The sequence below is a fragment of the Ictidomys tridecemlineatus genome, chromosome 5 (genome assembly GCF_052094955.1).
Source record: "Ictidomys tridecemlineatus isolate mIctTri1 chromosome 5, mIctTri1.hap1, whole genome shotgun sequence".
Classification (NCBI taxonomy): Eukaryota; Metazoa; Chordata; class Mammalia; order Rodentia; family Sciuridae; genus Ictidomys; species Ictidomys tridecemlineatus.
The window spans coordinates 46497975-46525663 of NC_135481.1; the positions used below are offsets into that span (position 1 = coordinate 46497975).

General features: G+C 35.7%; 2 protein-coding genes across 2 annotated transcripts; both read right to left on the reverse strand.

Annotated features, from left to right (window-relative positions):
- Positions 1 to 12350: 12350 nt before the first annotated feature.
- LOC144377530 (olfactory receptor 4F3/4F16/4F29-like) lies at positions 12351 to 13301 on the reverse strand. The gene has a single exon (XM_078048970.1). The coding sequence runs from the start codon at positions 13287 to 13289 to the stop codon at positions 12351 to 12353; it is 939 nt and encodes a 312-aa protein (XP_077905096.1). The 5' UTR covers positions 13290 to 13301.
- A 9874-nt stretch (positions 13302 to 23175) lies between these two features.
- On the reverse strand, positions 23176 to 24126 carry LOC101978330 (olfactory receptor 4F3/4F16/4F29). The gene has a single exon (XM_005337154.3). The coding sequence runs from the start codon at positions 24112 to 24114 to the stop codon at positions 23176 to 23178; it is 939 nt and encodes a 312-aa protein (XP_005337211.2). The 5' UTR covers positions 24115 to 24126.
- Positions 24127 to 27689: the final 3563 nt, after the last annotated feature.

The following is a 27689-nucleotide window of genomic DNA, read 5'->3' on the forward strand; positions in this document are numbered from 1 at the left end:
GGGATCTAATCTAGTTCCATATACAGCATCATAACAAAGCTAAAAGAATTACTGAATGAATTCCCCAGTCTGGAGAGGGATGATTACTTAAAGAGCTGCTTAATCATCCCCTAGACTGCAGCAGTGGCAGTGAGCTCTCTATAGAAATAATGATAACTCACAAAAACAAAAACAGTGACCACCATGTGCAAAACACCATAATTACTCCTTTACAGACATGCCAGGCCAGGAGTGAGTAGTAGAACTGATACTGATGCTCTTGCTGCTCTCATCCTACATGGAGAGCAGACAGCTTTTTCTTATGACTTCACAGTCGTATTGTATACCTAGACCGTTTCTGGGTGTCCTGTGTTCTACTCTCAGCACACTGGGCAAATCTAAGTGAAAAAAAGAGAGATTTGTCCTCAAGTGTTCACAGCATGTAGATTTCTTAGGCCACTTCAAATGCATCCATAATATATTCTGGCTTTTAAAATAAATATGGTAGGAGAATGCAAAGCCATATAAAACCTGCTGTGCTTTCAGACCCCCAATGTCTTGGTACCACAGAATCCCTTAGCTTTTTGCAGAAGAGACTCAGTTCTTACCTTCTCTAGTGAATGGACAAAGAAGCAAAGGCACTCTGTCTCCATACCCCAGAGAGTGCCCTCTCCTCGCATTGATCACGCCTTCTCCCTCTTCTGTAATTCATTTTCTGACTCGATTAACATATCATTGCAAATTTGCTGGATCATGTATTTTGTATTTATCATAATAATTTGTACTCAACCAACAAACATTAATAGATGCTCATCATGCCCAATGGACACATTGAAATTATTGATGTGTTAAAATATTCACTTCCTTAAGGCTTTCACATTTTTAGCACATCCACAACATGTCTCTGCGTCAAAAATGAACTCCAGAACTAATACAAGTAGATTCTGTTTAAACTTCCAAAACTTTCTCCTTAATGATCTTGTTCCCTTTCTCTGACTTCAAACTTTAATTGATGTGGATTTTTAAGAAAGAAATTTCACTTTCTGTGTCCTTTTCCATCTCATTTTATTGATGCTTGCTCATTAAGCTCCGCCAAAGCTGCTTCCCTTGTGCAGGTAATATTTAATTCATTTCTTTACAAAATAATACTGTCACTAGAAACATCTATTTAATAATACTTGCCCTTGGGGGCTTCAACACTGTACTTCAATATCCCTATTTCTGTATTTGCCACCAATCTACTCATTTAAAGACCAATGTGTAACTCTTTCCAAAACATAACCACACATTCCCTGGTCAGATCTAGCATAACTTTATGCACAAACATCTTCAAAAATGCTATTATTGTGAGAGATGGAACTAATTGGAACACAGGGGAATACTGACCAAATGATTTAGCAGAGACGGCATCACCAACATGAGACTTGGGATCACCAATGTCTATCTAAGGGAATTGTCATCCAGAACCTGACAAACCAATGGATAAGCTGTTAAGTGAGTCACAAAAGAGGGAGTGGAGGCAGAGATAAAAAATTTTAGAATATAAAAGACAAAAACTATATAAATGATAAGGTGACCCTAAGTGGCATCATACTCTGAAACCTAAAGCAGAAGTTTATGTTTGCATCTCTAGGGGAACTTGTTTTCAAGTACTCACAAAGAATACACAAAAGAACATATATCAAGTCACAGTAAATTTTCAAAAATGGAAATGGTACATTCTTTAACATGTTCCAATCATAATCTAAGAAAATTGAATTTATAATAATGTTAAAAAATAAGTTTAAATTTTAAAAATTTAAATTCCTCCTAATAATAACAAACAAGTGCTGGAGGCTGCACGGCTGGGGCGTGTGAGCTCTGCCGAGCTCTCAGGCGCGCCTTAGCTCCGCTCCTGCCACTGCCGCTGCTTTCACCTGCCGCCTTCCTGCTTGGGCGCCTCCGTGCGGTCCCTATCAATGCACGCCGGCTTGCAATCCCGCAACCCGGCTGGGCACAAAAACACAAGCCAGTCAAACTGAAACAAAGTTTTAATTTTGTAAGAGGCCTTGTGCGTCCCCCTAACAAGCCGGTCCACACACGTGTGTCTCTACCGGAGACTGGGGGGGGGGGCCGGGGGGCGGCTCCACTTTCCCCAGGAACACCCTCCTACCATCCTTCCCCAACCAATGGGAACTCTCCGGGAGTCCCATAACTTGAGTTCCCAAACGGGCCTAGGTGAACAGCAGGAGTCCATTTTCCATATGAATGTAATACTTTTGCAGTGGCTCCTAGCAAACAAGTAGGGGAAGAAAACTACAAAAATATTCTTGTGAAAACTGAGAAAACTTGAAAATGGATTGTATGTGAGATGACATTAGTTATTTGATATGTGTTTTGTTAGACAAAAGAGTTATGATTCAAAAATATTTACCACTTGATTCTCAGGGCATTAGTATCTGAAATATACAAAGAACTCAGAAACTTGACACCAAAAACCAAATAATCCAATTAATAAATTAGCAAAAGAACTAAACAGATACTCCTCAAAAGAAAACTACAATTGACCAACAAATAGGTGAAAAACGTACATCTCTAGCAATCAGGGAAATTCAAACCAAAACTACACTGATTTTGCCTCACTCCAATCAGAATGGCAATTGTCAAGAATACAAATAATAGTAAGCGTTGGTGAGGATGTGAGGGAAAATGTACACTCATACGTTGTTGGTGGAACCATAGATGAGTGTAACCACTCTAGAAAGCTGTAGGGAATTTTCTCAAAATCTAGGAATAGAGCCACCATATGACCCAGCTAGCCCACTACTCAATAATATATACACAAGATCCAAAATCAACACACAATGGTGACACAGTCATGTCAATGTGTATAACAGCACAATTCACAGTAGCCAAGCTATGGAACCAACCAAGGTGCCCTTCAACAGATGAATGGAAGATGCATAAAATGTGGTGTGTGTGTGTGTGTGTGTGTGTGTGTGTGTGTGTGTGTGTATGTATGCATGTGTGCCAGAAAAAAAGAATGGAAAGTTTGGTGTTTGCTGGTGAATTGATGGAATGGGAAGCTATCATGCTAAGTGAAATAAAGTAGACACAGAAAGTCAAAGGTGTAATATATTTTCTGACTTGTGGAAGCTAGTCCAAAATAAGGCTGAAAAAGAAAAGAGAGAAAGGGAAAAGGTGGGAAGGGATTCCATCAAAATAGAAGACATAAGAGTGGAATAGATGAAGAAGGGTAAAGGGAAGGGAAGAAAGGGAAGGAGGAAGGAAAGGAGAAAGGACAGAATACAAAAAAACCGTGGAATTAATCTGACCTAACTTTCCTATGCACATATCCCACAGTGCATCTCACCATCGTGTAGATCCACAAGACACAACCAAAAAAGAAAAAAAGTAAATAGCAGAAAAATCTGTAGAGTAGAGGGAAGGGAACAGGGAGAAGGAAGAGGGGAGGCAAAGGAGAAATACTGGGGACAAAATTTGAACAAATTATATTGAATGTATTTTTAATTATGTCAAAACGAATCCTATTGTTCTGTGTAACTAAAAACAATTAATAAAAATGAAAAAAAGTCTGAGAGAAAAAAGTATTTGTAATTCCAAGAGTTTTGAAGGAAACATTCACAATAAATTAGTAGTCAAATAATTACATGGCATAACAAAATAGTTTGAAGCCCGAAGAAAAGATTGGGAAGCTCTATTTGCATGTACATGAAATGCCCCAGAGTGATCCCTAGCATAAACTAGGGGCTTTGGGAGATAATGGAGTCTCCTCTGGTGGGGAATATTGGTAATGGGGGAGGTCATGAATACAGGTCTGGGTATATGGGAAATCTCTGCCTTCTGCTCCATTGTTTGTAATCTAAAATTGCTCTTTAACATAGTCTTCTATCTGGGCATGGTGGTGCACATGTAATCCCAGGAACTTGGGAAGCTGAGGCAAGAGGATGCCAAGTTCAAAGCCAGCCTCAGCAACTTAGTGAGACCCTATCTCAAAATAAAAAAATAAAAAAGGAGGGATGTGGCTTAGTGGTTAAATGTCCCTGGAAACTTGAAGATCAGAAATGAGGCAAGAATTTCATCTCTTACTATTTCTTTTTCTACTGTGACCTCAAAGTCCTGGCAAATACCATTAGATAAGGAAATAAAACATATAGAAATTGAGAAATAAAATGGTCTCTGTTCATAGAAATGAAAGAAAAACATGGTCCTCTCTGCAGAACATCTGAAAATTTATGATAAGAATGAAACTCAGTTAAAAAATCTACCAACAAAACCCCCTGGAATTAATAAGTGGTTACAAAACCCACTAATATTAAAAAGTCAATCAATTGCTTTTCTATACACAAGTAATGAACAAGTAGAATTTGGAATTAAAAACACAATACCATTTTCATTCCAAAAATTGAATTACTGGGCTGCTGATGTAGTTCAGTGACCAAGCACTTGCAGGACATGTGAAAGGTCATGTGTTTGATCTTTAGCACTACACCTAAAAAAATTACAACAGCAACAATAAAAACCTTAGTTATAGATCTAATAAAATATATGCAAGATCTGTATAAGGAAAAGACAAAACTCTGATGAAAGAAATCAAAGAATAGCTAAATAAATGGAGAGATATTCTGTGGTCATGCATAAGAAAACTTCATATTGTCAAGATGTCAGTTTTTCCCAACTTCATCTATAGATTTAAGGTAAACTGACTTGAAATCCAAGTCAGTTATTTTGTGGATATCAAGTATACATGGAGAGTCAAATGACCCAAAATTGCCAACAACCAATGAATATTGATTAATCAGAAGAAACAAAGTTGAAAGGCTGACATTACCTGATTTCAGAATTTACTATAAAGCCATAGTAATCAAGACAATGTGGTCTTTGCAAAAGAATACAAAAATAGACCAAAGGAACACAATATACCTATGTCCCCCAAAATAGATCCATGTAAATATAATCAACTGATATTCGAAAGAAGTACAAAGACAATAAAAAGATAATCTTTTCAGTAAATTGCATTAGAACAATTCAACATACACTTGAAAAAATGAATCTAGACACAGACCTTACATTCATAAAAGATAATTCAAAATGAATCACAGACCTAAGTGCTAAACATGAAACTATAAATTAAACTTTCAGAAGGTAAAATAAAAGAAAACTTAGATGTCTTTAGGTGTGGAATTACTTTTAAAATGCAACACCAAAGACATAATTAATGAAAGAAATTATTAAAAACCTAAAAAGTACAAATTTCTGCCAGGTGTAGTGTTGCATGCCTATGATTCTGAGATTTGTGAGGCTGAGGCAGGAGGATCAGCCTTAGCAACTTATCAAGATCCTAAGCAACTTTACAGAGACTTTGTCTCAGAAAAGAAAAAGGGCTGGTGATATTGCTCAGTGGTTAAGCACTCCTTTGTTCAATCCTCAGTTCTACTACTACTACTAAATTGGCTGCAAATTGGTGCAGCCATTATGGAAAGCAGTATGGGGACTTCTTGGAAAATTGAGAATGGAACCACCATTTAACTCAGCTATTCTTCTCCACGGTCTAGACCCAAAGGTCTTAAAAACAGCATACTATAGGGAACATATTTACATTAATATTTATAGCAGCACAATTATTAATAGCTAAACTGTGGAACCAAGCTAGATGTCCTTCAGTAGATGAATGCATTAAAAAATGTGGCATATATACACAATGAAATATTACTCAGCAAGAAAAGAGAATAAAATCATGACATTTGCTGGTAAATGGATGGCATTGGAGAAGATAATGCTAAGTGAAGTTAGCCAATCCCCAAAACAACAAATGCCAAATTTTTTCTCTGATATAAGGAGGCTGATTCATAGTAGGATAGGGAGAGGGAGCATGGGAGGATTAGATGAACTCTAGATAGGGCAGAGGGGTTGGAGGGGAAGGGAGTGGGCATGGGGTTATAAATGATGGTGGAATGTGATGATCATTACTATCCAAAGCACAGGTATGAAGACACAAATTGGTGTGAATATACTTTGTATACAACCAGAGATATGAAAAATTGTGCTCTATATGTGCAATAAGAATTGTAATGCATTTTGCAGTCATACATAAATAAAATAAATAAATGAGAAAATAATAATGAATGTAAAAATAAATAAATAAATTGTTGTTCTGCAAAAGACACTGTGAAGAGAATGAAAAGCCATAGACTCAAAGAAACTGTTTGCAAAAGAATCATGTGGTAATGGGCTCTCATCCAAAATGTACAAATAACTCTTAATGCTCAATAGTACAAAAATAACCAGATTTTAAAAATGACCTAAAGACCTTAACTAACATCCCACCAAACATGGCAAAAAAAGAGAAAACGTTCCATAGCATATGTCATCAGGGAAATGCAAATTACAAAATGTGATACCACACAGCTATTAGAATGGCCAAAATAAAAACACTAACATCACCAAATGCTGGAGAGGATGTGGAACCACAGGAACTCTCATTCATTACTGGTGAGAACTCAAATGATACAAACTCATTGCAGAGAGTTTGGCAGTTTTTTGCAAAACTAAATCCATTCTTACCATGCAATTGAGCAATTACACTCCACATATTTACCAAAGGAGTTGAAATGGGTCTATAGAAAAATCTGCATATAGATGTTTATAGCAGGGTTATTCATGATTTCCAAAACTTGGATGTAACCAAGATATCCTTCAGTAGGTGAAGGAATAAATAAACTGTGGTACATTAAGACAATGGGATATGATGCAGCACAAAAATAAATGAACTATCAAGACATTTAAAGATATGTATGTCCCCAGCACTGGTGGCGGGTGGGGGCATGTGGAGGAATCTTAAATGCATATATCAAATCAGAGAATCAAACCAGAAAATGGAGACAATAAAAGGATCAGAGGTTTCCAAGGGTTGAGGAGAGGGGGAATAAATACAAATATAGAATTTTAGAGTGGCCAAAGTACTTTACAATAATGTAATAAATCATGTTATTTTTATGTTATTGTCATTTTTCCAACTCCATAGAATATATTTAATTGCCTTTACAATGGGATTATGTGGGACCTTGAAGAGATAATTAGGTCCTTGGGCATCAGCCTTATGAATGGATTAAAGCCATTATTATGGGAGTGGGTTATTTACTGTAGGAAAGAGTGAGTTATAAAAGGGGGGGAGTTTGACCCATTTTTCTCTCATATGTGCATGCTTTCTTGATATGTGATACTGCCTACCATGTGGGTTGGCAAGAAGACCCACATCAGATGCAATCCCTCAATCTTGACCTTCCTTCCCTACAGAATCCTTAAGCCCAATAAACATCATTGTGTTGGGAGTCTTGTAACTTCTTTCTTCTAGTTATTTAAAAAATATATATCACATTTTTCCAAGTTCAAGTTTCTCTACTGTACCATAGAATATTCAAAATTATACTTCCCAATTAACTGTAGTTTGGAATCTGTTATCCAACTTTCTTCTATCCCTTTCCCTTTTCTAGTTCCTTGTGTTGAAACACTATGTTGCTTATTGAAATCCTTTTTTTAATTTTGGGCACTTATTTCTATAAAGTTCTCTCTTGTTAATATTACTTTTGTTGTATCTTATACATTTTAGTATGTTTTGTTTCCATTTTCAATTTTTAAAAGAGGTTTTTAGATTTCCCTTTTGATCTCTTTGATAACACAATGTACCTTCACAATATGTTGATTAGTCTCTCCTTATTTGGACAATTTATGAAGTTTATTTTTTGGTTGATTTGTATGTTTATTCCACTGTGGTTGGAAATGATAGATGCTATGATTTTTTTAAAATTTGTTGATGATCATTTGTGGTCTAATATGTGATCTGTTCTAGAGAATGTTCCATGTGTTGATGAAAAGAATGTGTATTCTCCAACTGTTATGAAAGGTTCTGTAAATGTTGGTTAGGTCCATTAGATCTACAGTATAGTTTAATGTTTATTTGTTTATTTTTTTAATATGGATGATCTTTCCATTCATGATCTCTCCAATTACAGGTCTAAAATTCCACAATTCTTTTATATAACAAAGAGTTTTCTAAGTGTCCAAAAGATGAGGTAGGAAGGCAGAAACTAAAGAAGGGAGGGGAAAAAAAGGAAAACCTAGTACTTAGTTACTATGGCAATTTGCTAGGTAGTTTGAATAAAGAACATAAACAAATTCAAAATGGGAAAAGGATTATTACACTAATTTCCAACTCTAAATAATTAAATGCACTGCTTGGCATCTTTTCAGGTTTAAGTCTATTGGAATTAGTGGACTAAAGGTGAAAATCGGCTTTGATTTGAAACATTTTACATTATAATTACATGTTCACATGGCATGAAATGCCTTCTCACACTTAGATGGCAACCTCCTATGCAAATTTCCTACTTTCACCAGCTTTACTATAGTATAATGGAGAAAGAAATATTTTTTTAATTTTTGAAATCTAAAAGTAAGGAAACCTGATTTTCATCTGAAATTTATTATACAATACCTCTATTCCTGACTATGATCATCTATAAAATGAATAGGATAAAAACAATGATATGTATTCAAGGTGTACCATGGGATGTTTTGATAAAAGTATTTATATAAGGAGATTATTACCATAGTCAAGCTAGTTACCATATCCATCACCTCACATAGTTACCTTTATTGTTGGTTGGAATAAATGAGATCTACCCACTTAAAAATTTTTCAAGGAAACAATACATCACTATTAACCATAGTCACCATTCTGAATGTTTGGGAGCCAGGACATATTTATCTTCCTCCTCAACTTTCAATACCAAGCTCAGCTTTCTCCTCTGAGACTTCTAAGCAGAATTGTTCATCTGCTCCTTTATGCTTACACCTCATTATAGATTTACACATTTATGGATGCATAGATAGATACAGGGATACAGGGATATGCATTGTATATGGCACTTATATGTTGTATTGTAGCAATTTGTTTCCTACCCTTCTCCTTCACTACACAGTGATATCCCTGGAATAAGTGTGTATTTTTCATCTTCTTATTTCCATCCCAGCTGGCACACAACAAGTCATTCTGAATTCTACTTAATTCCTGTAGACATTGATTATTGGACTAATCCTCACGTTTTGATTACAATTCAACCTTCTGCATCCACTGTCCCTTGAGAGTGAAAATGGGCTAACCAGAGGCTCCATCTAGGCTATCCTCTGGCAGTCAATTCCAGCTGTGAACCAGAAACTCATGAAAATTGGCTCATTCTCTGCCACTGATGAGTGCACTAATATAAATTCTGATTCTATGAGAATGAGGGAACCTCATGAAGTGTTCACTTAGGCTTCAATCTTTTCTTCAAATGGTATGACTCTATCATGGACTAAGTGTCTCCAAGGAGTAGAGAGTGCACTATCTCCATAATGATGCATAATGATGTTTGGATAGGAGAAACCTATAAAGTTATTTTATTATATAAATTACTTCTAAACCTTACCCCTTTTGAATAATAAATACATGGATATTTTAATGATATATTAAAATGACAGAACCTAAATTTCAAATAGCATATTTTGGAGCCCAGCACAGTGACACATGCCTGTAATCCCAGCAACTTGAGAGGCTGAGGCAAGGGGATCACAGGTTTAAAGCCTGTTTTAGAGATTTAGTGGGTGCCTAAGCAACTTAGTGAGACTCTGTTTCAAAATAAATAAAATAAAATAAGATAAAAAGTTTTGGGAATGTGGCTCAGTGATTAAGTGCCCCTGGGTTTAATCCTTGGTACTTTCTCAACCCCCAAATCAAATAGCATATTGTATTGAGTTGATGTATATTTTATCTTTACCATTATCGGCTGTTAAGTAGAGGGAAAAATATTTAGATTTTAAAACTACAGGTTTAAAAGGGACCCATCATCCTGTGAGGTTGTATAATATGGTGATTTGGAAGCGGGATGCTGAAGCAGAGGCGGCCTAGATTTGTATCTTTGCTCTATCGCTTAGCACCTGCATGTCCCTAAACTACTTGCTAAATATTTCTGTGCCTACTAGTTACCTAATCTGTGGAATAAAAATGAAAATATTATCTAGCTGACTGCTGTTGGAATTAAATTAGTTAATGTGTGTAAGCAACCTAGGATATTTCCCTCCACATCATAAGTGTTCAATAAATGTTGTTGTTGGTTGTGTTGATGGTGGTTTTGGTGGTGGTGGTGGTGTGAACATTGGCAGTGGTGGTGGTGTGGTGTTTATGAGAACAATGAATGCACTTTAAATATCTTGTGAGAGTATCAATAGATGCGAAAAAGTTATGACTGTTTCAATTAGGTTTGTAAAGGAAACAGCTAAAGGCAAGCAGAATGATGATAAAACTGATCTGAATTTTATTTGCAATGATTCCACATCTAAGTTCCCATTTTCCAAATTAAAAAAATCAGAGAATCACATAACTTTTATTATAATAATATCCAAAGAAGTCTATCAGGAGATCATCAAGAGAAACAGAAGTATAAAAAGTTTATCAAAAGGGAAGGGAAACAATTGCATAGATATACAACCATCACAGAGTAGCCATTTTACCAAAAAAGAAATATTTCTCACTTGGTTAAGTTAAAATCTAAGCGTGTATTTATCCTCATACTAATATAATTTACAAGTGAATTAACAATTTTTTAAAAGTCAAAAAAAGATAAGAAAAAAGAATATATAGAAGAATAAATTAAATTCCCAAAAGAAGTCTGAGACCTGATAATACTTTAACAGATGGATTCATGACAAGGACCTATGAAAAATCATAAACCATGCTGGTTGTGGTGAGATCTACCTGTAATTTCAGGGGCCTTGCAGGCTGAAGCAGGAGGATTATAAGTTCAAGGCCCTCACTAAGCAACTTAGGGTGACCCTGTCACAAAAAAAAAAATGAAAAGGGTTGGGGATAGAGCTCAGTGGTAAAGCATTGCTGGGTTCAGGCCCCAGCAGCAAAAAAGAAAGAAAAGAAAAAAGAAAATCACACGCCATCAGAGAAATGGATACAAATGTAACATTTTTCTAGATTTTTTATAATGTTTATGTTAGTATAATGTCACAGATATTAGGTTATAAAACAACAAATTAGTCTGTTAATAAATCAAAAATATTTTCTCTTTGCTTTATATTATCTTTAGGTCCTAAAATTTCTAAAGTGCTCTGGGTGTTCAGTCAAGGAAATCATGATCCACTGACAGAAGAATAAGAAGGCATGCAGTAACATACATACCCCAATTTCTTGAACCCTTATATCAGAAAACAGACAGATCTTAATAGCAATGAGAAGTGATGGTGAATGCCATTTAGAGGATTCATTCAGTAGAAAAGCATATGGACAGAGGAATACTGTTTAATTGTGGATGTTTTTTGTAAGTGACATTAAAAAGTTATCGATAAAGTATAATCATGTGGTTATGAAATAACCAGAACACAGTCCCAGATATTTATTGTTGCACTGCAAAGAAATAAGAAACTGGAAATTACATATGATCACAAGAAACCGATGACAATGAAAAGAACAATGTTCTCATTTGTGTAACTTCTCGTTGGGGTGAGAAACAGAAAGTCCACAGAAACCAGAGGAGCAGTCTGTTAGCAGAAAGCTCAGGAATTTAAATCAACAAGTGGGCTTAGATATATTTTCAATTTTTTAAATCTAAAAGTAAGGAAACTTCATTTTCATCTTAACTTTATAATGTAACACCTCTATTTCTGATTATGATCATCTATAAAATGAATAGGTTAAAAAAATTATCTCTCCAGGTATAGTTCTAAAATTCCAAAATCCTTTTATATAATGAAGAGTTTTCTAAGTGTCCAAAGGATGAGGTAGGAAGGCAGATACTAAAGAAGGGAGGGAAAAAAAAAAGGGGAACCAAGTACTTAGTTATTATGGCAATTTGCTAGGTAGTTTGAAAAAAGAACATAAACAAATTCCAAACGGGAAAAGGAGTAATACACTAATTTCCAACTCTAGATAATTAAATGCACTGCTTGGCATCTTTTCAGGTTGAAGAATATTGGAATTAGTGGATTAAAGGTGAAAATCAGCTTTCGTTTGAAATATTTTACAGTATAATTACAAAGAGAATGAATAGAAAGCATCTCTTAGTTATGTTTAAAAGTTATCAAAATAAAAATACTTACTGTGTAGTTATCATGAATATTAAATTATTTATGTTATTAACCAGTGCAGGGTCTATAGCATAGGAAGCTACACTGATAGATCCCTGTCTCCTTATTTGGTGAGGGAACTAGAGATACACAAGAGCATGGTAACATACCTAAATGTAACCTAGTGCACTAGAACAAAAATTTCAATGACTTTATTTTTCCCTTAGACGTTGAGTGTAGAGTTGCATTTTGGTTTAGAGTGTTTAGGACATCTTCCTGTAACCCACAAGCTGATAGAAAAGTTTCCTCATTGCTGCTTTCATCTCCTTGTTCCTAAATGTATAGATCACTGGATTCAGAAAAGGAGTGAGAACTCCATCAAAGATAGCCAGAAATTTGTCCACATGTGATGAAGGGAAAGGCCAGGTGTAGAAGAAGATTAATGGCCCAAAGAATAAAATTACCACAGTGACATGAGCTGATAAAGTGGAGAGGGCCTTGGATAAACCACCTGAGGAGTGTTTTCGAACAGTAACCAGAATGAAGATGTAAGAAATGATCAGTATGAAGAAGGACCCCACAGAGATGAGTCCACTGTTGGCCGTTACCATAAACTCCAGTTTATCAGTCTTTGTGCAAGCAAGTCTAATGAGCTGAGGGAGGTCACAGTAAAAGCTGTCTAGTACATTTGGGCCACAGAAGGGCAGGTCTACAACAAAAGCCAACTGGGCCACTGAGTGGATGAGGCCAAGGATCCAGGCAACAACCAAAATGATAATGCACATCCGTGGGCTCATGATGGTCAGGTAGTGCAGAGGCTTACATATGGCCACATATCTATCAAAGGCCATGGCTATGAGCAGCACCATTTCTGTGCCCCCAATAGCATGAATAAAGAAGATCTGAGCTATGCAACCCCCAAAAGAGATTGCTTTGTGTTTTCTAAAAAGGTCATATATCATTTTGGGTGTCGCAATGGAGCAACCTCCCAGGTCAAGAAATGAGAGCTTGGCCAGCAGAAAGTACATGGGGGAGTGTAGGTTAGGGTCAGCAGTCACAGAGAACAAAATGAGGAGGTTTCCCATTAGACTTGCCAAGTATAACACAGAAGAAAAGAGGAAAAGTAGAAGCTGGATCTCCCACAAGTTGGAAAGTCCCAGGAACACAAACTCAGATACCACAGAGTGGTTGGCTCCATCCATTGTCTCAGAGAGCAGAACTGTCCCAAGCATTACCTGACAAAGGAAAGTAACAAAAAAAAATCAAGCTTTGTAGGGAATCACTGACTATATGAGTTTTAACTTGTGAGGAAAAAATACTGCCTGAGCAATGCCAAAACCCTTTTGCCATTCAACTATAGCTGCAAAAACAAGCCACTGCTTCTAACTCCCAGATTCCCTAAAATTCTCCAATATGAAAATGAGATTAGGTAAAAGAAAGAAAAATAGATAAATAAATAAATAAATAAATAAATAAAATAAAATTAGGAATCAGAAGATCATTGGAGGACTAGGAATTCTTGGAATAATTTGATGATGGAGGGAAAAGGGCATGGAAATGAACTCTGATTTCTCCCTCACAGTTTATTACTCGTGCTCATGGAATTCCCCAAACTTCAAGCAAATTTTCATGACCTTTGCTTTCCTTATGTCACTCTCATTAATACTCCCTCGTGTTTAACTTCATACTATTCCTGTTTTATCACATCATATTCACTTTTTCCTCATGAGGAGAGGAGATAATATACAAACCCTAAAATTCCCCTTTGGTAGCTCAGTCCAGGGTGTAGAGGGATTACACAGCCTGGGATGTGACATTATTCTGGTATAGTACAAGGTCAGAAAGGAGATTTATGATGCAGAATCTAAAGATGGATGGAGTAAAAACCGGATAGTAAACAAAATTACACAAAAATGATACTTGGAGATCAACATCCATGCCATATTAACTTTCCCTGGTTCCTGGAACTGTAGAAAGAAAGAACTTCAAATCAGAAGAAAGTGAACATGTCCTGTCCCTGCCCTGAAAGAATTTGAGTACTCAGTCCTTTCTCCCATCCCTGCAAACTCAACTTACTTCCTGAACCTAGTTTTATCATCTGTAAAATAAAGGGGCTGAGGCAGGTGACATTAAGGAATATTTTCAATTGTAATGTTTTTATTATTTTATCATTCAGTGCTAGTCTGGTCTGTAATAAAGCTTACCACAATGTTGATATTCTCTTCACTGGAATGCTAATATATTTGCATCTTTTCTGTTGTTTGCAGTTTGGTGTATCTCATATTCCATAGAAGGCCCTCTCTTCAAATTAATCTCCCTCTTTTCTAATTCACTCTGTGACTTGATTAACATTGCAAATCTGCTGTATCATTTATTTTGTCATTTATCACAATCATCCACAAATAATCAGCAAACATCTATTACATGCCCATCATCCCAGTGGATACTCTGAACTTCCTGAAGTATATTTAAGGCTTTTGCACTTTAGCTCACACATACAAAATGTAAAAAATCAGCAAATAGTAAATTATTTTAAAAAGTCAAATAAGGCCAGGATTGGTGGTGTACACCTATAATCCTAGCAATTTGGGAGGTTGAAGCAGGAGAATGAAAAGTTCAAAGAGTTCAGTAATTCAGCAAGGTCCTGAGCAACTAGACCTTGTCTCAAAATAAAATTAAAAAGTTGTGGGGATGTAGCTCAGTGGCTGAGCACTGCTGGGTTAAATCTTCAGTACAAAAAAAAAATAATATGATCATATGATTTTTGAAACAGAAAAGACACCCATGAATCAGGGTGATTAGGGGTGTCTTCAGAACAAAATCATAATCTGTGCTGCAGATTAAGTGATGGATCTAATCTAGTTTAATATACCACATCATAACTAAGCTTAAAGAATTACTAAATGATTCCCCCATTCTAGGGGTGGGGTGGGCAAGGTTACTTAAAGAGCTGCTGAATCATCACCCAGTCTGCAACAGTGTTTGGTGAGCTCTCTATGAAAATAACGGTAACTAGCAGATACAAAAATAGTGACCACCATGTGCGAAACACCATAATTACTCCTTTACAGACACAATCCTGTTTGATATCTATGAAAATTGCTATTGTTGGCTCCTTTTTACAGGTAGAGAAATGAAGACCAAGGAGGAGAAGTAAGGTGCCAGGCCAGGAGTGAGTGGTAGAACTGATACTGATGCTCTGGCTGCTCTCATCCAACAATACAGCAGACCGCTTTTACTCTTGACTTCACAGTCATATTGTATACCTAGACCCTTTCTGGGTGCCTTGTGTTCTACTCTCAGCACACTGGGCAAATCTAAGTTAAAAAAAGGACAGATTTGTCTTTAAGTGTTCACAACATGTGGGTTTCTAAAGCCACTTCAAATGTATCTATAATATATTCTTTCTTTTTAAATGAACATGGTAGGAGAATGCAAATCCATAGAAAACATGCTGTGCTTTTAGACCCTAATGTCTTGATTCCCACAGAATCCTTTAGCTTTTCACAGAAGAGACTTAGTTCTTACCTTCTCTAGTGAATGGACAAAGAAGCAAAGGCATTCTGTCTCTATATCCTGTAGATTGCCGTCTCCCTCTTCTGAGATTCATTTTCTGACTCATTTAACATACCATTGCAAATTTGCTGGATCATTTATTTTGAATTTATCATGAGAATTTGTACTTGACCAACAAACATTTGCTAGATGCCCATCATGCCCAGTGGACAGTTTGAACTTACTGAAATATAAAATATTCCTTCCTTTAGGCTTTCTCATGTTTAGCACACCTATAACATGTCTCTGTGTCAAAAATAAACTCCAGAACTAATGCAAGTAGATTCTGTTCAAACTTCCAAGACTTTCTCCTTAATGTTTTTGTTCCCGTTTTCTGACTTCAACCTTTAATTGATGTGGACTTTTAAAAGACAAGAAAGAAATGTTAGTTTCTGTGTCCTTTTTCTTCTCATTTTATTGATGTTTGCTCATTAAGCTCTGCTAAAGCTGCTTCCCTTGTGCAGGTAATATTTAATTCATTTCTTTGCAAAATAATACTGTCACTAGAAACATGTATTTAATAATACTTGCCTTTGGGGACTTCAACACTGTACTCCAATATCCCTAAGATATTTCTGTATTTGCCACCAATCTACTCATTTAAAGACCAGTGGTGTAACTCTTTCCAAAACATAACCACACATTCCCCTGGTCAGATCTACCATTATTTTATGCATAAACATCTTTAAAAATGCTATTATTGTGGGAGATAGAAATAATTGGAACACAGGGGAATACTGACCAAATGATTTAGCAGAGACGGGATCACCAACATGAGACTTGGGATCACCAATATCTATCTAAGGGAATTGTCATCCAGAACCTGACAAGCCAATGGATAAGCTGTTAAGTGAGTCACCAAAGAGGGAGTGGAGGCAGAGATAAAAAATGTTAGGATATAAAAGACAAAAACTATATAAATAATAAGGTGACCCTAAGTGGCATCATACTCTGAAACCTAAAGCAGAGGTTTATGTTTGCATCTCTAGGGGAACTTGTTTTCAAGTACTCATAAAGAATACACAAAGGAACATATATTAAGTCACAATAAATTTTCAAAAATGGAAATGGTACATTCCTTAGCACATTCTAATCGCAATCTAAGAAAATTTGAATTTGATAATAATGTCAAAAATAAGTTTAAATTTTAAAAATTTAAATTCTTCTCAATAATAACAAACAACTAGGGGGAAAAACTACAAAGATATTCTAGTAAAAACTGAGACAACTTGAAAATGGATTGTATGTGAGATGACATTAGTTATTTGTTATGTGTTTTGTTAGACAAAAGAGTTATGATTCAAAAATATTTACCACTTGATTCTCAGGGCATTAGTATCTGAAATATACAAAGAATTCAGAAACTTGACACCAAAAACCAAATAATCCAATTAATAAAAGAGCAAAAGAACTAAACAGACACCCTTCAAAAGAAAAATACAATTGACCAACAAACATGTGAAAAACGTATATCTCTAGTAATCAGGGAAATTCAAATCAAAACTACACTGATTTAATCTCACTCCAATCAGTATGGCAATTGTCAAGAATACAAATAATAGTTAAGTGTCAGTGTCAGTGGGGAAAAACATACACTCGCACATTGTTGGTGGAATTACAGATGAGTGAAACCACTCTGGAAAGCTGTAGGGAATTTTCTGAAAATCTAGGAATAGAGCCACCATATGATCCAGCTAACCCACTACTCAAAAACATATGCACAAGATCCAAAATCAACATACTATGGTGACACAGTCATGTCAATGTTTATAACAGCACAATTCACAGTAGCCAAGCTATGGAACCAACCAAGGTGCCCTTCAACAGATGAATGGAAGGAGCATAAAATGTGGTGTGTGTGTATGTATGTGTATGTGTGCCAGAAAAAAAGAAGAGAAAGTTTGGTGTTTGCTGGTGAATTGATGAAACAGAATGGCAAACTATCATGCTAAGTGAAATAAAGTAGACACAGAAAGTCAAAGGTGTAATATTTTCTCTGACTTATGGAAGGTAGTCCAAAATAAACATGAAAAAGAAAAGAGAGAAAGGGAAAAGGTGGGGTGGGATTCCATCAAAATAGAAGAAAGCCAAGTGGACTAGATGAATGAGACTGAAGGGAAGGGAGGAAGGGGAAGGAGGAAGGAAAGCAGAAAGGACAGGAATTAATCTGTGAATTAATCTGACCTAACTTTCCTATGCACATATATGAATATCCCACAGTGAATCTCACCATCGTGTATATCCACAAGACACTACCAAAAAAGAAAAATGTAAATAGCAGAAAAATCTGTAGAGTTGAGGGAAGGGAACAGGGAGAAGGAAGAGGGGAGGCAAAGGAGAAATACTGGGGACAAAATTTGAACAAATTATATTGAATGTATTTTTAATTATGTCAAAATGAATCCTAATGTTTTGTGTAACTAAAAAGAATTAATAAAAATGATAAAAAGACTGAGAGAAAAAGTATTTGTAATTCCATCAGTATTGAAGGAAACGTTCACAATAAATTAGTAGCCAAATAATTACATGGCATAACAAAATAGTTTGAAGCCTGAAAAAAAGATTGGGAAGCTCTATTTACATGTACATGAAATGTCCCAGAGTGACCCTAGCATAAACTAGGGACTTTGGGAGATAATGGAGTGTCAATATAGATCCGCTCTGGTGGGGAATATTGGTAATGGGGGAGGTCATGAATACAGGTGTGGGTATGTGGGAAATCTCTTCTTTCTGTTCCATTGTTTGTAAGTCTAAAATTGCTCTTTAACATAGTCTTCTGCAAACCTGTAATCCCAGCAACTTGGGAAGCTGAGGCAAGAGGATGCTAAGTTCAAAGCCAGCCTCAGCAATTTAGTGAGACCCTATCTCAAAATAAAAAATAAAAAAAGGAGGGATGTGGCTTAGTGGTTAAATGTCCCTGGAAACTTGAAGCTCAGAAGTGAGGCAAGATTTCACCTCTTACTATTTCTTTTTCTACCGTGTCCTCAAAGTCCTGGCGAATACCATTAGATATGGAAATAAAACATATAGAAATTAGAAATAAAATAGTCTCTGTTCATAGAAATGAAAGAAAAGCATGTTCCTCTCTGCAGAACAACTAAGAATTTATGATAAGAAAGAAACTTTCAGTTTAATAAATCTATAAACAAAACCCCCTGTAATTAATAAGTGGTTACACAAAAAGCTAATATTAAAAAGTCAATCAATTGCTTTTCTATACACAAGTAATGAACAAGCAGAATTTGGAATTAAAAACACAACACCATTTTCATTCCAAAAATTGAACTACTGGGCTGCTGATGTAGTTCAGTGACCAAGCACTTGCAGGGCATGTGAAAGGTCATGGGTTTGATCTTTAGCATTACACCTAAACTCCCCCCCCCAAAACAAAACAAAACAAAAACCAAACTACTTAGTTATAGATATAATAAAAATATATGCAAGATCTATATAAGGAAAAGACAAAACTCTGATGAAAGAAATCAAAGAATAGCTAAATAAATGGAGAGATATTCCATGGTCATGGATAAGAATATTTCATATTGTCAAGATGTCAGTTCTTCCCAACTTCATCTATATATTCAAGGTAAACTGACTCAAAATCCAAGTCAGTTATTTTGTAGATATCAATAAACTGCCTCAAAAGTATACATGGAGAGTCAAATGACCCAGAGAAGCCAACAACCAATGAATATGGTCTACAATATCAGAAGAAACAAAGTTGAAAGACTGACATTACCTGACTTCAGAATTTACTTTAGCCACAGTAATCAAGACAATGTGATATTGCAAAAGAATACAAAATTAGACCAAAGGAACACAATATGCCTATTTCCAAAAAAATAGATCCTATAAATATAATCAACCGATAATCTAAAGAAGAACAAAGACAATACAAGAAGATAATCTTTTCAGTAAGTGGCATTAGAACAATTCAACATACAGATGCAAAAAATATATCTAGACACAGACCTTACATTCACAAAAGACAATTCAAAATGGATCACAGACCTAAGTTCTAAACATGAAACTACAAATTAAACTTTCAGAAGGTAAAATAAAAGAAAATCTAGATGTCTTTAAGTGTGTGATGACTATTAAAATGCAATACCAAAGGCATAATTAATGATAGAAATTATTAAAAATCTAAAAAAATAAATATATCTGCCAGGTGGAATGTTTCATGCCTATGATTCTGAGATTTGGGAGGCTGAGGTAGGAGGATCAGCCTTGGCAAATTATCAACATCCTAAGCAACTTTACAGAGACTTTGTCTCAGATAATAAAAAGGGCAGGTGAGATTGCTCAGTGGTTAAGCACTCCTTTGTTCTATCCTCAGTACTATTACTGCTACTACTACTGAATTGGCTGCAAATTGGTGCAGCCAATATGGAAAGACGTATGGGGATTTCTTGGAAAATTGGGAATGGAACCACCATTTGACTCAGCCATCCTTTTCCTCAGTCTATACCCAAAGGACTTAAAAACAGCATACTATAAGGACATACCCATATAAATGTTTATAGCAGCACAATTATTAACAGCTAAACTCTGGAACCAAGCTAGATGTCCTTTAGTAGATGAATGGATTAAAAAATGTGACATATATACACAATGAATTATTACTCAGCAATAAAAGAGAATATGATTATGGCATTTGCAGTTAAATGGATGACATTGGAGAAGATAATGCTAAGTCAAGTTAGCCAATCCTCAAAACTACAAATGCCAAATGTTTTCTCTGATATAAGGAGGTTGATTCATAGTAGGATAGGGAGAGGGAGCATGGGAGGATTAGATGAACTCTAGATAGGGCAGAGAGGTTGGAGGGGAAGGGAGTGGGCATGGGGTTACAAATGATGGTGGAATGTGATGATCATTATTATCAAAAGTATAGGTATGAAGACACAAATTGGTGTGAATATATTTTGTATACAGCCAGAGATATGAAAAATTGTGCTCTATATGTGTAATAAGAATTGTAATGCATTCCACCTGTCATATATAAATAAAATAAATAAATGAAAATATATATATATATATATGTATACATATTTGCTTTGCATAAGACATTGTAAAGATAATGAAAAGCCATAGACTCAAAGAAAATGTTTGCAAAAGAATCATGTGGTAATGGGCTCTCATCCAAAATGTACAAATAACTCTTAATGCTCAACAGTACAAAAATAACCAGATTTTAAAAATGAGCCAAAGACCTTAACTGACATCCTACCAAAGATGGCAAAAAAGCATAAGAGAAAATGCTCCATAGCATATGTCATCAGGGAAATGAAAATTAAAAAATGTGATACCACACAGCTATTAGAATGGCCAAAATAAAAACACTAACATCACCAAATGCTGGAGAGGATGTGGAGCCACAGGAACTCTTATTCATTACTGGTGAGAACTCAAATGAAACAAACTCTTTGAAGAGAGTTTGGCAGTTTTTGAAAAACTAAATATATTCTTACTATACAACTGAGCAATCACACTCCATGTACTTACCAAAGGAGTTGAAATGGGTCTATAGAAAAATCTGCATATATATGTTTATAGCAGGTTTATTTATGATTTCCAAAACTTAAATGTAAACAAGATGTTCTTCAGTAAGTGAATGAATAAATAAACGGTGGTACATTAAGACAATGGGAAATTATGCTGCACAAAAATAAATGAAGTATGAAGACATTAAAAGATATGTATGTCCCCAGCACTGGCAGGGAGTGGGGGCATGTGGAGGAAGCTTAAATGCATATATCAAAGTCAGAGAAATCAACCAGAAAATGGAGACAGTAAAAGGATCAGAGGTTGCCAAGGGTTGAGGGGAGGGGGAATAAATACGCAACATAGAATTTTAGAGTGGTCAAACTACCGTACAGTAATGTAATAAATCATGTTATATTTTTTATGTTATTGTCATTTGTCCAACTCCATAGAATATATTTAATTGCCTTTACAATGGGATTATGTGGGACCTGGAAGATATAATTAGGTCCTTGGGCATCACCCTCATGAATGGATTAAAGCCATCATTATGGGAGTGGGTTATTTACTGTAGGAAAGAGTGAGTTATTAAAGGGGGGAGTTTGACCCATTTTTCTCTCATATGTGCATGCTTTGTTGACATGTGATACTGCCTACCATGTGGGTTGGCAAGAAGGCCCACATCAGATGCAATCCCTCAATCTTGACCTTCCTAGCCTCCAGAACCATGAGCCCAATAAACACCTTTGTGTTGGAAGTCTTCTCACTTCTTTCTTCTACTTATTTATAAAATATATATCACATTTTCCTAAGTTGTACTTTCTCTACTGTACCAAAAACTATTCAAAATTATACTTCCCAATTCACTGTATTATGGAATCTGTTATCCAACTTTCTTCTATCCCTATTTCTTTTGTAGTTCCTTGGGTTGTATCACTATGTTACTTACTTGAAATCCATTTTTAATATGGGCACTTATTTCTATAAAGTTTTCTCTTGTTAATACTACTTTTTTGTATCTTATACATTTTAGAATGTTTTGTTTCCATTTTTATTTGTTTTGAGAGGTTTTTAGATTTCTGTTTTGATCTCTTTGATAACACAATGTACCTTCACAATATGTTGCTTAGTCTCTCCTTATTTGGACAAGTTATGAAGTTTATTATTGGTTGATTTGTATGTTTATTCCACTGTGGTTGGAAATGATAGATGTTATGATTTTTTAAATTTGTTGATGATCTTTTGTGGTCTAATATGTGATCTGTTCTAGAGAATGTTCCATGTGTTGATGAAAAGAATGTGTACTCTCTAACTGTTATGAAATGTTCCGTAAATGTTGGTTAAGTCCATTAGATCTATAATATAGTTTAATGTTTATTTGTTAATTTTTTTTAATATGGGTGAAGTTTCCATTCATGATCTCTCCAATTACATTTATAAAATTCCACAATTCTTTTATATAACAAAGTGTTTTCTAAGTGTCCAAAGGATGAGGTAGGAAGGCAGATATTGAAGAAAGGGAGGAAAAAAAGAAAGGAAAACCAAGTACTTAGTTATTATGGCAATTTGCTAGGTAGTTTGAATAAAGAACATACACAAATTTAAAATGGGAAAAGGCATAATATACTAAAATTTCCAACTCTAAATAATTAAATGCACTGCTTGGCATCTTTTTACGTTTAAGACAATTGGAATTAGTGGATTAAAGGTGAAAATCGGCTTTGGTTTGAAACATTTTACAGTATAATTACAAAGAGAATGAGCAGAAAACATCTCTTAGTTATGTTTAAATATTATCAAAGTAAAAATACTCATTTTGTAGTTATCATTAATATTAAATGATTTTTGTTATTAATCAGTGCAGGGTCTGTAGCATGGGAAGCTCCACAGCTAGATCCCTGTCTTCTTACGTGATGAGGGTACTATATATGCACTAGAGCATGGTAACATACCTAAATGTAACCTAGTGCACTAGAACAAAAATTTCAATGACTTCATTTTTTCCCATCGTCACTGAGTATAGAGTTGCATTTTGTTTTAGAGTGTTTAGGACATCTTCCTGTAACCCACAAGCTGATAGAAAAATTTCCTCATTGCTACCTTCATCTCCTTGTTCCTAAATGTATAGATCACTGGATTCAGAAAAGGAGTGAGAACTGCATCAAAGATAGCCAGAAATTTGTCCACATGCGATGAAGGGAAAGGCCAGGTGTAGAAGAAGATCAATGGTCCAAAGAATAAAATTACCACAGTGACATGAGCTGATAAAGTGGAGAGGGCCTTGGATAAACCACCTGAGGAGTGTTTTCGAACAGTAACCAGAATGAAGATGTAAGAAATGATCAGTATAAAGAAGGACCCCACAGAGATGAGTCCACTGTTGGCCGTTACCATGAACTCCAGTCTATCAGTCTTTGTGCAAGCAAGTTTAATGAGCTGAGGGAGATCACAGTAGAAGCTGTCCAGTACATTGGGGCCACAGAAGGGCAGGTCTACAACAAAAGCCAACTGGGCCACTGAGTGGATGAGGCCAAGGATCCAGGCAACAACCAAAATGATAATGCACATCCGTGGGCTCATGATGGTCAAGTAGTGCAGAGGCTTACATATGGCCACATATCTATCAAAGGCCATGGCTATGAGCAGCACCATTTCTGTGCCCCCAATGACATGAATAAAGAAGATCTGAGCTATGCAACCCCCAAAAGAGATTGCTTTGTGTTTTCTAAAAAGATCATAAATCATTTTTGGGGTCACAATGGAGCAACCTCCCAGGTCAAGAAACGAGAGCTTGGCCAGCAGAAAGTACATGGGGGAGTGTAGGTTCGAGTCAGAAGTCACAGAGAACAAAATGAGGAAGTTTCCCATTAGACTTGCCAAGTATAACACAGAAGAAAAGAGAAAAAGTAGAAGCTGGATCTCCCACGAGTTGGAAAGTCCCAGGAACACAAACTCAGACACCACAGAGTGGTTAGCTCCATCCATTGTCTCAGAGAGCAGAACTGTCTCAAGCATTACCTGATAAAGGAAAGTAACAAAAAAAATCAAGCTTTGTAGGGAATCACTGACTATATGAGTTTCAACATGGAAGTAAAAATACTGCCTGAGCAATGACAAACCCTTTTGCCATTCAACTATAGCTGCAAAAATAAGCCACTGCTTTGAACTCCCAGACTCCCTAACTTTTCCAGGTTTGAAAAAGAGATTGGGCAAAAGAAAGAAAAATAAAATAAAAATTAATAAATAAATAAATTAAAATTAGGAATCAGAAGATCATTGGAGGACCAGGGTTTCTCTGGAATATTATGATGATGGAGGGGAAAGGGCATGGAAATGAACTCTGACTTCTCCCTCACAATTTATTACTCCTTCTCATGGAATTCCCAAACTTCAAGCAATTTCTCATGACCTTTGTTACCTTATGTGTTTACTCCTGAATGCAATACTATCACTCTCATTAATACTCCCTCATGTTTAGCTTCATGCTATTCCTGTTTTATCATGTCATATTCACTTTTTCTTCATGAGGAGAGGAGATAATAGAGAAACCCTGAAATTCCCACTTTGGTAGCCAAGTCCAGTGTATAGAGGGATTACATCGCCTGGGCTATGATGGCATTCTGGTATAGTAATCGGTCAGAAAAGAAATTCATGATGCAGAATCTAAAGATGGATGAAATAAAAACAGGATAGTAAACAAAATTACACAAGAATGATGCTTGTAGATCACCATCCATGCCATATTAACTTTCCCTGGTTCCTGAAATGGTAGAAAGAAAGAAGATCATACTTCAAATCAGAAGAATGTGATCCTATCTCTGCACTGAGGGAATTTGACTACTCAGTTCTTTTTACCATCTCTGCAAACTCAACTCACTTCCTGAACCCAGTTTCATCATCTGTAAAATAAAGGGGCTGAGGCAGGTGACATTAAGCAATCTTTTCAAGTGTAATGTTTTTATTATTTTATCATTCAGTGCTAGTCTGCTGTGAAATGAAGCTCACCACAATATTGATATGCTCTTCACTGAACTGCTAATATATTTGCATCTTTTCCTTTGTTTGCAGTTGCATGCATCTCATATTCCATAGAAGGCCCTCTCTTCAAATTAATTTCCCTCTTTTGTAATTCACTCTGTGACTTGATTAACAATATTGCAAATCTGCTGTATCATTTATTTTGTAATTTTTCACAATCATCAACAAATAATCAGATGCCCATCATCCTCAGTGGACACTCTTAACTTCCTGAAGTATATTGAAGGCTTTTGAACTTTAGCAGACACATACAAAATGTAAAAATCAGTAAAAAGTAAACTATTTTAAAATGTTAAGTAAGGCTAGGCTTGGTGGTGCACACCTATAATCCCAGCAATTTTGGAGGTTGAAGCAGGAGGATCAAAAGTTGAAAGAGTTCAGTAATTCAGCAAGGTTCTGAGCAAATATAGAGACCCTGTCTCAAAATAAAAAATAAAAAGTTGTGGGGATGTACCTCAGTTTGGTTGAGCACTGCTGGGGTCAATCATCAGTACAAAAAAAGCTAAATAATTAATATGATCATATGATTTTTGAAACAGAAAAGACACCCATGAATCAGGGTGATTATGAGTGTCTTCAGAACAAAATCATAATCTGTGCTGCAGATTAAGTGATGGATCTAATCTAGCTCAATATACAGCATCATAACTAAGCTTAAACAATTATTGAATGAGTCCCCCAGTCTGGAGGGGGGTGATTACTTAAAGAGCTGCTGAATCATCCTCCAGTCTGCAACAGTGGTTGGTGAGCTCTCTATGGAAATAATGATAACTCACAAAAACAAAAACAGTGACCACCATGTGCAAAACACTATAATTACTCCTTTACAGACACAATCCTGTTTGACATCTATGAAAACCATGAAAATTGGTATTCTTGGTTCCTTTTTACAGGTAGAGAAATGAAGACCAAGGAGGAGAAGTAAGGTGCCAGGCCAGGAGTGAGTGGTAGAACTGATACTGATGCTCTCTCTGCTCTCATCCCACATGGAGAGTAGACAGCTTTTTCTCATGACTTCACAGTTCTATCACATACCTAGACCCTTTCTGAGTACCCCGTGTTCTACTCTCAGCACACTGGGCAAATCTAAGTGAAAAAAGACAGATCTGTCCTCACGTGTTCACAGCATGTGGGTTTCTTAAGCCACTTCAAATATATAATATATAATATATTCTTTTTTTTAAATGAACATGCAGGAGAATGCAAATCCATATAAAACCTGCTGTGTTTTCAGACCCCCAATGTCTTGGTCCCCACAGAATCCCTTTAGCTTTTCACAAAAGAGACTTAGTTCTTACCTTCTCTAGTGAATGGACAAAGAAGCAAAGGCACTCTGTCTCCATATCCTGTAGAACGCCGTCTCCCTCTGTTGTAATTCATTTTGTGACTCAATTAACATACCATTGCAAATTTGCTGGATCATTTATTTTGAATTTATCATGAGTATTTGTACTTGATCAGCAAACATTTATTAGATGTCCATCAGGCCCAGTGGACAGTTTGAACTTACTGAAATATAAAATATTCCTTCCTTTAGGCTTTCTCATTTTTAGCACAACTATAATATGTCTGTGTGTCAAAAATGAACTCCAGAACTAATGCAAGTAGATTCTGTTCAAACTTCCAAGACTTTCCCCTTAATGTTTTTGTTCCCTTTCTCAAACTTCAACCTTTAATTGATGTGGACTTTTAAAAGACAAGAAAGAAATGTTAGTCTCTGTGTCCTTTTTCTTCTCATTTTATTGATGTTTGCTCATTAAGCTCTGCTAAAGCTGCTTCCCTTGTGCAGGTAATATTTAATTCATTTCTTTACAAAATAATACCATCACTAGAAACATCTATTTAATAATACTTGCCTTTGGGGACTTCAACACTGTACTCCAATATACCTAAGCTATTTCTGTATTTGCCACCAAATTACTCATTTAAAGACCAATTGTGTAACTCTTTCCAAAACATAACCACACATTCCCCTGGTCAGATCTAGCATTACTTATGCATAAACATCTTTAAAAATGCTATTATTGTGGGAGATAGAACTAATTGGAACACAGGGGAATACTGACCAAATGATTTAGCAGAGACGGGATCACCAACATGAGACTTGGGATCACCAATATCTGTCTATGGGAATTGTCATCCAGAACCTGACAAGCCAATGGATAAGCTGTAAGTGAGTCACCAAAGAGGGAGTGGAGGCAAAGATAAAAAAATGTTAGGATATAAAAGACAAAACCAATATAAATTATAAGGTAAACCTAAGTGGCTTCATACCCTGAAACCTAATGCAGAGGTTTATGTTTGCATCTCTAGGGGAACTTGTTTTCAAGTACTCATAAAGAATACTCAAAAGAACATATATTGAGTCACAATAAATTTTCAAAAATGGAAATGGTACATTCTTTAACATGTTCTAATCACAATCTAAGAAAACTTGTATTTGATAATAATGGTAAAAAATAAGTTTAAATTTTAAAAACTTAAATTCCTCCCAATAATAACAAACAAGTAAGGGGAAAAAC